This window comes from Neopsephotus bourkii, unplaced genomic scaffold, assembly GCF_033783945.1.
Source record: "Neopsephotus bourkii isolate Nb327-2 ecotype Australia unplaced genomic scaffold, CSIRO-AGI_Nbou_v1 NB_989, whole genome shotgun sequence".
NCBI lineage: Eukaryota > Metazoa > Chordata > Aves > Psittaciformes > Psittacidae > Neopsephotus > Neopsephotus bourkii.
Genome location: NW_026901481.1, coordinates 1 through 13,995, shown reverse-complemented (window position 1 = coordinate 13,995; position 13,995 = coordinate 1). Strand labels below are relative to the sequence as shown.

General features: G+C 60.7%; 2 protein-coding genes across 3 annotated transcripts in view; both read left to right on the top strand.

Annotated features, from left to right (window-relative positions):
- The window catches only part of INTS3 (integrator complex subunit 3), a 31,122-nt gene extending 22,981 nt beyond the window's left edge, over window positions 1-8,141 (top strand). The window contains exons 20-30 of one of the 2 annotated variants that reach the window (XM_061359467.1): window positions 140-259; window positions 1,104-1,257; window positions 2,343-2,411; window positions 3,464-3,539; window positions 3,900-4,013; window positions 4,084-4,132; window positions 4,494-4,661; window positions 6,000-6,100; window positions 6,470-6,542; window positions 6,991-7,147; window positions 8,020-8,141. In XM_061359467.1, coding sequence (XP_061215451.1) covers window positions 140-259; window positions 1,104-1,257; window positions 2,343-2,411; window positions 3,464-3,539; window positions 3,900-4,013; window positions 4,084-4,132; window positions 4,494-4,661; window positions 6,000-6,100; window positions 6,470-6,542; window positions 6,991-7,147; window positions 8,020-8,097 — 1,159 coding nt within the window. In that variant the 3' untranslated portion in view covers window positions 8,098-8,141. Of the gene's footprint in view, window positions 1-139; window positions 260-1,103; window positions 1,258-2,342; window positions 2,412-3,463; window positions 3,540-3,899; window positions 4,014-4,083; window positions 4,133-4,493; window positions 4,662-5,999; window positions 6,101-6,469; window positions 6,543-6,990; window positions 7,148-8,019 lie in introns of those variants that run through there. The other variant, XM_061359468.1, reaches the window with a different exon arrangement.
- Window positions 8,142-9,614: 1,473 nt separating this feature from the next.
- Window positions 9,615-13,030, top strand: SLC27A3 (solute carrier family 27 member 3; the record flags this gene model as incomplete). Its single annotated transcript, XM_061359555.1, has 4 exons — window positions 9,615-10,101; window positions 10,894-11,106; window positions 12,649-12,807; window positions 12,906-13,030. Coding segments are annotated over exons 1-4 (984 nt in total), but the record flags the coding sequence as incomplete, so codon positions are not given.
- Between the last annotated feature and the right edge of the window lie 965 nt (window positions 13,031-13,995).

Below are 13,995 nucleotides of genomic sequence, written 5' to 3'. Positions count from 1 at the left end.
GGGATGAAGGGAGGTTATGGCTCAACCAGCTCCAGTGCAGGGATGGGGGAGATGGGCATGGGAGCATCACGGAGCCATGGGATGAGGGATGCTCCATGGGGGCTCTCCCAATGACGCGGCTCCTCCCTGTATCCCGAAGGAACCTGTGCCAGATGCAGGAGGACAACAGCGGCTTCTCCCTGCTGCTGGATCTGCTCTCGGAGCTCTACCAGAAGCAGCCCAAGATCGGGTACCACCTCCTCTACTACCTGAAGGCCAGGTAGGGCCCTGGGGAGAGCAGGGATCCAGTGGATCCATCGGTTCCATTGGGATCGAGCTGCCTCCAGGACACGAAGCAGGGATGAGCCGGGGCTGATGGTGCCGCTCACCCACGCACTGCTCCTTCTCCTTCCTCCCGCTTCCTCCTTCCCCATCTTCCTCCTCTTCCCCCTTCCTCTTCCTCCTCTTCCCCCTTCCCCCTTTTCCCTCTCCCTCCTCTTCCTCCTCTTCCTCCTCTTCCTCCTCTTCCTTCTTCCTCCCTTCCCCCTTCCTCCTCCCTCCTCTTCCTCCTCTTCCCCCTTCCCTCCTCCTCGTTCTCCTTCCCCTTCTTCCTCCTTCCCGTTTCCCTCTTTCTCCTCTTCCTCCTTCATCCTCTTCCCCCTTCCTCTTCCTCCTCTTCCTCCTTCCCCCTTTTCCCTCTTCCTCCTCTTCCTCCTCTTCCTTCTTCCTCCCTTCCTCCTTCCTCCTCTTCCTCTTTCACCTTCCTCCTCCTCCCCCTTCTCTCCCTCCTCTTCCTCCTCTTCCCCCTTCTTCCTCCTTGTCCTTCCCCCTTCTCCTTCCTCCTCTTCCCACTTCCCCCTCTTCCTCCTTCCCCCTCTTTCCCCTTCTTCCTCCTCTTCCCCCTTCCCTCCTCCTCTTTTTCCTTCCCCTTCTTCCTCTTTCCCCCTTTTCCCTCTTCCTCCTTTTCCTCCTTCCTCCTCTTCCCCCTCTTCCCCCTTCTTCCTCCTCCCTTCCCTCCTCCTCTTCCTCCTGCCTTCTCTTCCCCCTTCCTCCACCTCCTCCATCCCCCTTCTCCTTCCCCTCCTCCTCCTCCCCTTCCTCCCCATCACCCCCGTCCCCTGCAGCAAAGCAGCCGCAGGCAAGATGAGTCTCTACGAGTGCTTTGCCCAGGCCACACAGCTGGGGGACCTGCACACCTGCCTCATGATGGACATGAAGGCCTGCCAGGAGGATGACGTGCGCCTGCTCTGCTACCTCACCCCCTCCATCTACAGCGAGGTCGGGCCCGGATCCAGAGCTGGGGATGGGGATGGGGATGGGATGGGATGGGGATGGGGATGGGATGGTATGGGGATGCGGTTGGGATAGGGATGGGGATAGGGATGGGGATGGGAGAGGGAGATGGGATGGGATGGGATGGGGATGGGGATGGGATGGGGATGGGATGGGGATAGGGATGGGAATGGGGATGGGGATGGGGATGGGATGGGGAATGGGGAGGGATGGGGATAGGGGATGGGGATGGGGATGGGAGAGGGATGGGGATAGGGATGGGGATGGGGATAGGGATAGGGATGGGTTTGGGATGGGGATGGGATGGGGATGGGATGGGGATGGGATGGGGATGGGGATGGGGAGGGGATGGGGATGGGGAGGGGATGGGAATGGGGATGGGGATGGGATGGGATGGGGATAGGGATGGGGATAGGGATGGGGATGGGGATGGGTCCCATTCCTGCCTCTCAGACACAGCCTTTCCCTTGAGGTGCTGCTTGCTTCCGGGCAGCAGCCAGGGCTGGAGGGAGGGGATGCATGGAGAGGTCCCAGCCCTGCCTCTGCATCCTCATTCCCTGCTGTACCAGGAGCATCCACAGGCACTGGGGCTCTGCAGCCCCATTCCATAGGCAATTCCCATGGGGAAAATGGGCTTAGGAACACCATGGAGATGCATGGAGAGGTCCCAGCCCTGCCTCTGCATCCTCATTCCCTGCTGTACCAGGAGCATCCGCAGGCACTGGGGCTCTGCAGCCCCATTCCATAGGCAATTCCCATGGGGATCTATGGGGAAAAGGGGCTTGGAAACCCTGTGGAGAGGGAAGAGAACCCTTTGTGTACCCCAGGGGGGATCCTGCAGTGCACGAGCAGCAGGGATAGGGCAAACAGTGGAATCCCATCACCCCCACCCCGTGGTCCAGATGGGCTCAGCTCCCTTGGCTCCTCTTCCCATTCCAGCTTCCCTTGGGAAGCGGTGCTGGGTCTGCTCCATCCCTGCGGCGCGAGGATGCAGGGAGCATCGCGCGCTGCCCTTGGGGACCGGCTCCTTGGCTCCCATCCCAAATGCAGCTTCCCTTTGCCTCCCGTAGTTCCCTGATGAGACCCTGCGGAGCGGGGAGCTCCTCAACATGATCGTGGCCGTCATCGACTCCTTCCAGGTCTGTGCTCGTCCCTTCCATTCCCAAGCACTGGAAGCATGGGATCACCCAGCCATAGGGATGCTCGTCCCCTCCTGCTCCCTTCTTAAGCGAGGCCAAGGCAATCTCAGCACCTCATTCCCATAGGGAGCCTGAATCCAAGCCGCTGCATCCCGGGGTCATTCCAGGAGGGAATCATTGGGTTTGCAGCCCTGTGGCCAATCCATACCCACCGGGATCCATCCTAACCCCCTTGAGGCAGGTTTATGGTGGCCACCACCACCACCAGCAACCTCAGGCAGGAGATGCTGAGCCCCAATGGGCCCAGGCAGGATGCAGGCAGCTCATTCCCGTCTCCTGGTGGGATGCTCTGCATCCCCATCCCCCTTGGGACAAGGATCCCTATGGAATCGCCGAGCCGCCTGCAGCAAGCCAGGAATAGCAGGGCAGGAATGCTGTGCCCATCCGTCTGCTGATGTGCTGATAACCCTTGAACCGCCCTCATTCAGCCCCCAGTCCTGGCCTGCTCCTGCTATTCCCGGCCTGGAACGCAGCGCCTTGGAGCCAGAGCTGCCTACAGGAAGGGTTGGAGCCGTGATGCCCTGACCCCCCCCCTGCTCCTGGGCTCCAGAGCCAGGATTTGTTGTTCCCAACAGAGCTCCATGCGTTTCCTCTCCCCTCCCAGCCCCAATTCCTTTGTTCCTTCCTGTTATTCTTCCTGGCTGCATGGTCCCTGTGCCCAGCGCCATGGGGCAGAGCCATGGGGCAGAGCCATGGGGCAGAGCCATGGGGCAGAGCCATGGGGCTCTATGGGCTTCCAGCACCCTGTGTGTGCCCTGAGCGAGGCTGGGAGCCCAAGGGTGCACAAGCAGGGAATGGGATCCATGGGATGCAGGGATGAGTCAATGCCGTCTCCATCACCCCTCTGGCAGGTTCAAGCCGTCACCCTTGGTCCCATTGCTAGGATGATGGGGATGCATCACTTGGGATGCTGGCAACAGAGCCATGGTTTCCCTCTTGCCTTATCCCATGGGAAGCTCTCCCCCTGATCCCTGTTTTCCTCTGCCTCCCAGTTGCAGGAGCTGGTTTGCCACGTGATGATGGGCAACCTGGTCATGTTCCGCAAGGATTCCGTGCTGAACATCCTCAGTGAGTAGCATCCTGCAGAGCAGCTCCCCCAAATCCAGCCTTGGCCCTTTGTATCCATACCCAACCACACCGGGACAGCCTCTTCAATGCACTGGGATGTGATGGGAAAGGCTGGAACCAGGCTTTCCCTTTGCTTCCTGTTGGATGTGACCCCCCCCTCACCCTGCTTGGATGGAGCCCACTGCATCCGGTACCCGCAGTCACTGCCCCAGCATCCCCACTGCTCCTCTTGAGCAGGATTTGGCCTCCCATTCCCCCATCATGGACTGGAAAACCCTCCCAAGCTCTAAGCCCTCCATGCCTCTGCCCCTCACCGTGCTGGTCCTGATGGGTGCCCTCATGCTGTGCCCCCATCCGTAGTTCAGAGCCTGGACTGGGAGACCTTTGAGCAGTACTGCACGTGGCAGCTCTTCCTGGCGCACAGCATCCCCCTGGAGACCATCATCCCCATCCTGCAGCACCTCAAGTACAAAGGTGAGCGGAGCCCCGGGGTGCAGGATGGGACCCCCAGGAGCTCAGCACCGAGCATCTCCTCTCCTTGCAGACCACCCCGAGGCCTTGTCCTGCCTATTGCTGCAGCTGCGGAGGGAGAAGTAAGTGCTGTGCGATGCTGTGGGGCAGGGCCAAGGGGATGCAGCTTGAATCCTTTAGGATTCAGGTTGGAAAACCCCTGTTCCCGGTGCTCCTGGGTGCAAATCCTGTCCTGGCTCCCATTCCCTGCCATAGGGCAGCATCCCCTGCTTCCTGCAGGGCATGGAGATGGGTCCTCGCCCTGCGTGGCTGGATTGGTCGCATCCTGCCCTGCAGAGCATCATTAACCAACAGAGCTAATCCCAGCTCCAAACAGCCTTAGTGGGAAAGCTTGGGGTGGTGATGCTGGGATAAGGGGTGGAATGGGGGTGACTGGGCCAGGACCTCCACATCCTTCCTCTCTCCCTCCTCTGGTACCCACAGGCCCAGCGAGGAGATGGTGAAGATGGTGCTGAGCCGGCCCTGCCACCCCGATGACCAGTTCACCACCAGCATCCTGCGGCACTGGTGCATCAAACACGACGACCTCCTGGCCGAGCACATCAAATCCCTGCTCATCAAGAACAACAGCCTGCCCCGGAAGAGGCAGAGGTGTGGGGATGGGGCAGGCACCCTCTGACACCTCCCCCCCCCGTGTCCCCTTTGTGTCCCCTTTGTGTCCCATTGGGATCCCAGGAGCCAGGCAGGTCCTAGTGCTGAACCCCCTCTTGGTGCCCATTGAGCAACTTGCTCTTGGTGCCCAGAGCATCTTCTGGTACCCAGAGCATCTCCTGGTACCCAGAGCATCTCATAGTGCCCAGAGCATCTCCTGGTACCCAGAGCATCTCCTGGTGCCCAGAGCATCTCCTGGTACCCAGAGCATCTCCTGGTACCCAGAGCATCTCCTGGTACCCAGAGCATCTCATAGTGCCCAGAGCATCTCCTGGTACGCAGAGCATCTCCTGGTACCCAGAGCATCTGGTACCTAGAGCATCTCGTAGTGCCCAGAGCATCTCGTAGTGCCCAGAGCATCTCCTGGTACCCAGAGCATCTCATAGTGCCCAGAGCATCTTCTGGTACCCAGAGCATCTTCTGGTACCCAGAGCATCTCGTAGTGCCCAGAGCATCTCCTGGTGCCCAGAGCATCTCCTGGTACTCAGAGCATCTCCTGGTACCCAGAGCATCTCATAGTGCCCAGAGCATCTTCTGGTACCCAGAGCATCTTCTGGTACCCAGAGCATCTCCTGGTACCCAGAGCATCTCATAGTGCCCAGAGCATCTCCTGGTACCCAGAGCATCTCCTGGTACCCAGAGCATCTGGTACCCAGAGCATCTCCTGGTACCCAGAGCATCTCCTGGTACCCAGAGCATCTGGTGCCCAGAGCATCTCATAGTGCCCAGAGCATCTCCTGGTACCCAGAGCATCTCCTGGTGCCCAGAGCATCTCCTAGTGCAGTCCTTTGCATCCCGAGACCCACAGGATCGCTGGAAGAGGGAAGGGATGCAGGGCCAGGATAATGGGAATGGCTTGACCCTGCCATAGGGAAGATGGGATTGAGATGGGCAGAGCTGGAGGAGGTGCCTCCCGCTCCATCCCCACCGGGTTCCTGCAGCCCTTGGGATGGAGGAGGAAGGACATCTAGTGTCCTGGGAGAGCAGAGCACCCATCCAGCACCCCTGTGGCCCAGAGCTGGCACCTCTGGGTGCCCCCCAAAGGAACCTGCTCCTCTCTATCAGTGCCCTTTCCCCATGGAGCAAGGCAGCTCCTTCTCCCTGTGCTTCTGTTCCATGATCCCAGATGGATCCAGGTCCAGTTCCCACTCAGGCTGGCACTTGCTTGGGATGGAGCCAAGCAGGATGTATCCCCTAGGCCCCCCCTCTTTGGGTGCCAGATGGGTGCTGTACCCTGATGGGTGCTGTGCCCTGATGGGTGCTGCTCCCTGCCCTCAGCCTGCGCAGCTCCAGCAGCAAACTGGCCCAGCTCACCCTGGAGCAGATCCTGGAGCACCTGGATAACCTGCGCCTCAACCTCACCAACACCAAGCAGAACTGTACGGACCCATCCCCATCCCATCCCCATCCCCATCCCACCCCCATCCCATCCCCATCCCATCCCCATCCCCATCCCATCCCCATCCCCATCCCATCCCCATCCCCATCCCATCCCCATCCCCATCCCCATCCATCCCCATCCTCCTCCCCATCCCCATCCCCTCCCCATCCCCATCCCCATCCTCCATCCCATCCCCATCCCCATCCCATCCCCATCCCCATCCCATCCCCATCCCCATCCCGTCCCCATCCCCATCCCCATCCCATCCCCATCCAATCCCCATCCCATCCCCGCTGCTGTCCCCCCCGTGGCAGGGGGGGAGCACATGGATCCCATCCCTCATTCCCATTTTCCTTCTCTTTCCCAGTTTTCAGCCAAACCCCGATCCTGCAGGCGCTGCAGCACGTCCAGGCCAGCTGCGATGAAGCCCATAAGATGAAGTGAGTCCCTTCCTTCCTCCTGCATCCTCCCCATCCCCACGCCCATCCCCACCTCCATTCCCATCCCATCCCCATCCCCATCCCCATCCCATCCCCATCCTATCCCCATCCCATCCCCATCCCCATCCCCATCCCTCCCATTCCCATCCCCATCCCCATCCTGCCCCATTCCCATCCCCATCCCCCCCCATCCCCACCCCCCCATCCCCATCCCATCCCCATCCCCATTCCCATCCCCATTCCCATCCCCATCCCATCCCACTCCATCCCCGTCCCCATCCCCATCCCCATCCCCGTCCCCATCCCCATCCCATCCCCATCCCCATCGCATCGCCATCCCCATCCCTATTGCCATCCCTCCCATTCCCCATTCCCATCCTGCCCCCCCCCATCCACCCCCCCCCCCATTCCCATCCATCCCCATCCCATTCCCCTCCCTGCTCCCCAGGTTCAGCGACCTCTTCTCCCTGGCTGAGGAATACGAGGACTCCTCGAGCAAGCCCCCCAAGAGCCGCCGCAAGGCGCCCATCGCCAGCCCCCGCAGCCGCAAGAGCGCGGCGCAGCCCCCCAACCCCGAGGAGGAGTCGGCCTCCAGCAGCGCCTCGGTGAGCCCCCATTGACACCCGTAGGGGTGCCCCCCATTGACATCTATTGGGGTCCCCCCCGTTGACACCCATAGGGATGCCCCCCCATTGACATCTGTTGGGGTGCCCCCCCATTGACATCTATTGGGGTGCCCCCCCATTGACATCTATTGGGGTCCCCCCCATTGACATCTATTGGGGTGCCCCCCCATTGACACCCATTGGGGTGCCCCCCCCATTGACACCCATAGGGATGCCCCCCCATTGGCATCTATTGGGGTGCCCCCCCATTGACATCTATTGGGGTCCCCCCCATTGACACCCATACGGACCTATAGGGATGCCCCCCAACTGACATCTATTGGGGTGCCCCCCCCACTGACACCCATACAGACCTATAGGGGTGCCCACCCCCTCGACACCCATAGGGGTACCCCCTATTGACACCCATAGGGGTGCCCCCCCATTGACACCTATTGGAGTGGCCCCCCTCCTTGACACCTATTGGGGTGCCCCCCCCATTGTCACCTATGGGGATCTATAGGGATGCCCTCCACATTGACACCTATAGGGGTGCCCCCCTCCCCATTGCCCCCTATATAGGGACCTATAGGGGTGTCCCCCACCTATAGCGTCCTATAGGGTCCTCCCCCCCATTGCTCCCTATATAGGGATCTGTAGGGGTGCTCCCCCCATTGCCCCCTATATAGGACCTATAAGGGTGCCCCCCCCATTGCCCCTATAGGGATCTTTAGGGGTGCCCACCCCCATTGCCACCTATAGGGACCTATAGGGGTGCCCCCATCCCCATTGCTCCCTACATAGTGACCTATAGGGGTCCCCCCCACCCATAGGGGTGCCCCCCATTGCCCATCTCCCCCTCTGTGCCCCAGGAGGAGGAAGACACCAAACCCAAACCCACCAAGAGGAAGCGCAAGGGCTCCTCGGCCGTGGGCTCCGACAGCGACTGATGCTGCAGGACCGGAGCCGGAGGGATGCTCATGGATGGGGGGACCCCCTTCCCCTCAACCCCCCCATTTATAACAGCAAAAAGGGGGGTGGGGCTTTCCAACCCCCGTCCCCCACAATGGGGATGGGGGGACCCCCCCACAATGGGGTTTTGGGGTGCAGGGGGGGGTGCATCCTGCACCCTCTTTCATAGGCATGATGGAAATAAAGAGTGCAAGCGAGTCCTGCTGCAGGGGGCTGGGGGGGGGGGGGCATGGCCTGACCCATAGCACCCCACTGACCCCCCCCCACCCCACAAAGGGCTGCGGGGGGGGGCTGTTCCATGTCGTGTCCCCCCCCCCCGCAAAGAGTTAATGGAGTTTTTAAGTGTTTTTAAAGGAAACAGCAATAAAAGCCCTCTCCTGTTTTGTACAGCGGCCCCCCCCTTCATGCTGTGACCCCCCCTTGATGGTGATGGGACCCCCCCTTTAGGGTGCTGTGACCCCCCCTTGATGGTGATGGGACCCCCCTCTTGATGATGCTGTGCACCCCCTTTATGATGCTGTGCACCCCCTTTATGATGCTCTGCAGCCCCCTTTGTGATGCTCTGCAGCCCCCTTTGTGATGCTCTGCAGCCCCTTTATGATGCTGGGACCACCCCCTTTATGATGCTCTGCACCCCCCTTTACGATGCTGTGACCCCCGCCTTTATGGTGCTGGGACTGCCCCCTTTATGGTGCTGTGCACCCTTTACGATGCTGGGACCCCCCCTTGATGGTGCTGGGATACCCCCCTTTGTGATGCTGGGACCCCCCCCTTTATGATGCTCTGCACCCCCCTTTATGGTGCTATGACCCCCCCCCTTTATGATGCTGTGCACCCCCTTTATGATGCTGTGAACCCCGCCTTTATGGTGCTGGGACCCCCCCTTTAGGATGCTGTGACCCCTTCTTTATGATGCTGTGCACCCCCTTTATGATGCTGTGCCCCCCCCCTTTATGGTGCTGTGACCCCCCCCTTAATGTTGTGACCCCCCCTTTATGATGCTGTGTTGGGGCCGGGATGCAGCTGGGAATTGGGCGGGGGGGGCCCATGGGGGGGTCTGTGGGGATTGGGGGTGGAGGAGACTCAATGGGGTGGGGGACAGGGTTGGGGTCCCCCGGGGGGGGGGGCATGGGGCAGGGGTGGGGACCCCGGGCTCAATGGGTGCTGATGGAGACGTGAATGGAGGGGGTCCAATGGGAGTGCCCGTAGGGCGTGTCCATTGAAGGGCTGTCCCACGGCTACAGCCAATGGGCGATGGGCCACGGCCGCGCTGCCCAATGCGCGTTCGGAAGGGCGCAGGGGGGCTGTCCAATGGGCGCGCTTCATGGGAGGGGTCTAACAGAAAAGGGCGTGGCGGTGTGGGGGCGTACCCCGGAGCGCGGCGGCCAATGGGCGTTGCCGGCGGGCGAGGGCCCCCCCAATGAGCGCGCGGCTCGGGTCCGCGCTGCCCAATGGGCGCCGGGGGGCGGGTGTAGGCGCCCCATTGAGCCCCGCGATGTGGCCGCTGCTGGCGGCGCTGGCGCTGCTGCTGCCGGCGCTGCTGCTGCTGCAGCCGCTGCTGCGCGCGGACCTCGCCTTCGCGGCGCGCGCCCTGCGCTGCCGGCGGCGCGCGCGGGGCCTGGCGGGGGGCGGGGGCGCGCGCACCCTCCCCGCGCGCTTCCTGCGCGCCGCGCGCGCCTCCCCCTCGCGCCCGTTCCTGCGCGCGGCCGGCGGGACCCTGCCCTACGGGAGCGCGGCGCGAGAGGTGGCGCGCGCGGCCAACGCCCTGCGGGGGCTCCCGCTCGGCCCCGCCCGCGGGGGCGCGCTCGGGCCGGGCGTGGCCGTGGGGCTGCTCGTGCGCAACGAGCCCCGCTTCGTGTGGGGCTGGCTCGGGCTGGCGGCGATCGGAGCGCGCCCGGCGTTCCTCGGGAGCGCGCTGCGCCCCGCGGCCCTGCGGCACTGCCTGAAGGTGTGCGGGGCCAGGGCACTGCTGGTGGCGGACGGTGAGAGACGGGGATGGGGATGGGATGGGGATGGGAATGGGAATGGGAATGGGAATGATGGGGATGGGATGGGAATGGGAATGGGGATGGGGATGGGAATGGGGATGGGATGGGGATAGGAATGGGAATGGGAATGGGATGGGATGGGACTGGGAATGGGGATGGGGATGGGATGGGGATGGAAATGCGGATGGGGATGGTGAAGGGCATGGGATGGGGATAAGGATAGGGATTGGATGAGGATAGGGAATGGGATGGAATGGGACAGGGATTTGGACGGGATGGGAATGGGGATCGGATGGGGGTGGGGATGGGATGGGAATGGGAGGGGATGGGGATGGGATTGAAATGCAGATGGGGATGGGGAAGGGCATGGGATGGGGATAAGGATAGGGATTGGATGAGGATAGGGAAGGGGATGGAATGGGACAGGGATGGGGATAAGGATGGTGTTTGGAATGGGATAGGGATGAAGATGGGATGGGGATGGAGGGCACTAGAAAGGTGCGGAGCTTACGGGGTCTGGAGTGGGCAAAGGCTGCAGGGGACGCAAGGGCCAGGAATGGCTCTGGGTGATACTGATGGGACCATGGGAGTACCAGGCTCATGGGACCAGGGTTAAGGCATTGGGCAGGGAAGACTCCAGACGGGTCTGGGGCTGGGACCTCTCATTGAGCCCCCAGACGGGGCTGCCCCATAGGGGGGAAATGGCCAGGGATGGCCATTGGGATCCATGGGGATGGGGCCAGTATCCCAATGCTGATCCCATCCTCTCCTATACCCCCCCCCCAGACCTGTTTGCATCCGTGGAGCCCATCCTGCCCGCGCTGCAGCAGGAGGACGACCTCGTGGTGTGGGTGCTGGGCTCGGGGCCGTACCCCCCCGGGGTCGTGGCCCTGCAGGGGCTGCTGGATGCGGCCTCCGAGGAGCTGGAGCCCGAGGACGTCTGGGAGCCGCAGGACATGAACGAGACCTGCCTGTACATCTTCACCTCCGGCACCACCGGTGCGCACCGGGCACCGCGGGACGGGGTCGGGGTGGTGATGGGGATGGGTCTGGGGTGGTGATGGGGTGGTGATGGTGATGGTGATGGGTCTGGGATGATGGTGATGGGTCTGGGGTGGTGATGGGTCTGGGATGGTAATGGGGTGGTGATGGGGTGGTGATGGTGATGGTGACGGGTCTGGGATGGTGATGGGGTGGTGATGGGGATGGTGATGGGTCTGTGATGGTGATGGGTCTGGGATGATGGTGATGGGTCTGTGGTGATGGTGATGGGTCTGGGATGGTAATGGGGTGGTGATGGGGTGGTGATGGTGATGGTGATGGGTCTGGGATGGTGATGGGGTGGTGATGGGGATGGTGATGGGTCTGTGATGGTGATGGGTCTGGGATGATGGTGATGGGTCTGTGATGGTGATGGGTCTGTGATGATGGTGATGGGTCTGTGATGGTGATGGGTCTGTGGTGATGGTGATGGGTCTGTGATGGTGATGGGTCTGGGGTGGTGATGGGTCTGTGATGGTACTGGGTCTATGAAGGCACTTGGTTTATGATGGCACTGGGTCTATGATACTGATGGGTCTTTTATGCTGATGGCTCTGTGATGTTAATGATGCTGGCTCTGTGATGGTGCTGGGTCTATGATGGTGACAGTGATGGCTCTATAATGGTGATGGTGATGGCTCTATGGTAATAATGATGCTGGTGGCTCTATGATGGTGTTGGTGGTGGCTCTGTGGTGTTAATGATGCTGGCTCTATGATGCTGGTGGCTCTATGATGGTGTTGGTGGTGGCTCTATGGTGTTAATGATGCTGGCTCTATGATGCTGATGGCTCTATAATGGTGATGGTGATGGCTCTATGGTGATAATGATGCTGGTTCTATGATGCTGATGGCTCTATGATGGTGTTGGTGATGGCTCTATGGTGTTAATGATGCTGGCTCTATGACGGTGATGGCTCTATGATGCTGATGGTGATGGCTCTATGATGGTGATGCTGATGGCTCTATGGTGTTAGTGATGCTGTCTCTATGATGCTGATGGCTCTATGATGGTGATGCTGATGGCTGTATGATGGTGTTGGTGGTGGCTCTATGGTGTTAATGGTGCTGGCTCTATGATGGTGATGGCTCTATGATGGTGATGGTGATGGCTCCATGATAGTGATGGTGATGGCTCTATGGTGTTAATGGTGCTGGCTCTATGATGCTGATGGCTCTATGATGGTGATGCTGATGGCTCTATGGTGTTAATGATGCTGGCTCTATGACGGTGATGGCTCTATGATGCTGATGGTGATGGCTCTATGGTGTTAATGATGCTGGCTCTATGACGGTGATGGCTCTATGATGCTGATGGTGATGGCTCTATGGTGGTAATGATGCTGGCTCTATAATGGTGATGGCTCCATGATGCTGAAGGCTCTATGGTGTTAATGATGCTCATGGCTCTATGATGCTCATGGCCCTATGATGCTCATGGCTCTATGATGCTGATGGTGCTGGGGTCTCTGCTGATGCCAGGACGCTTCCCCCCCCCCAGGTCTCCCCAAGGCCGCCCGCGTCTCCCACCTCAAGTCCCTGCTGTGCCTCAGCTTCTACGAGCTGGTGGGCGCCTGCAGCCGCGACGTCGTGTACCTGGCGCTGCCCCTGCACCACATGGCCGGGTCCCTGCTGGGCATCGCCGGCTGCATCGGCATCGGTGAGCGGGGGGGGCACTGTCCTGCGCCCCATGGGGACCGCGCCGGTGCCATGGGGGTGCTGAGCCCCCCCCATTCACCCCCATTCATTCACGCCCAGGGGCCACGTGCGTGCTGAGGGAGAAGTTCTCGGCCTCCCAGTTCTGGGATGACTGCAGGGCCGAGGGGGTCACCGTGTTCCAGTACATCGGGGAGCTCTGCCGCTACCTGCTCAACCAGCCCCAGGTGCGGTGGGGGCGTGGGGGATGTGGGGCGGGGGGGGGCTGTGGGGTGATGTGGGGATGCTGTGGGTCAGGCTGTGTCTATGGGGATGCTGTGGGTCAGGCTGTGTCTATGGGGATGCTGTGGGTCAGGCTGTGTCTATGGGGATGCTGTGGGTCAGTCTGTGTCTATGGGGATGCTGTGGGTCAGTCTGTGTCCATAGGAGTCAATGGGGATGCTGTGGGTCAGTCTGTGTCTATGGGGATGCTGTGGGTCAGTCTGTGTCCATAGGAGTCAATGGGGATGCTGTGGGTCAGTCTGTGTCTATAGGAGTCAATGGGGATGCTGTGGGTCAGTCTGTGTCTATAGGAGCAATGGGGATGCTGGGTCAGTCTGTGTCATAGGAGTCAATGGGGTGCTGTGGGTCAGTCTGTGTCCATAGGAGTCAATGGGGATGCTGTGGGTCAGTCTGTGTCCATAGGAGTCAATGGGGATGCTGTGGGTCAGTCTGTGTCTATAGGAGTCAATGGGGATGCTGTGGGTCAGTCTGTGTCTATAGGAGTCAATGGGGATGTGGGTAGGTGTCCATAGGAGTCAATGGGGATGCTGTGGGTCAGTCTGTGTCCATAGGAGTCAATGGGGATGCTGTGGGTCAGTCTGTGTCCATAGGAGTCAATGGGGATGCTGTGGGTCAGTCTGTGTCTATAGGAGTCAATGGGGATGCTGTGGGTCAGTCTGTGTCCATAGGAGTCAATGGGGATGCTGTGGGTCAGTCTGTGTCTATAGGAGTCAATGGGGATGCTGTGGGTCAGTCTGTGTCCATAGGAGTCAATGGGGATGCTGTGGGTCAGTCTGTGTCCATAGGAGTCAATGGGGATGCTGTGGGTCAGTCTGTGTCTATAGGAGTCAATGGGGATGCTGTGGGTCAGTCTGTGTCCATAGGAGTCAATGGGGATGCTGTGGGTCAGTCTGTGTCCATAGGAGTCAAT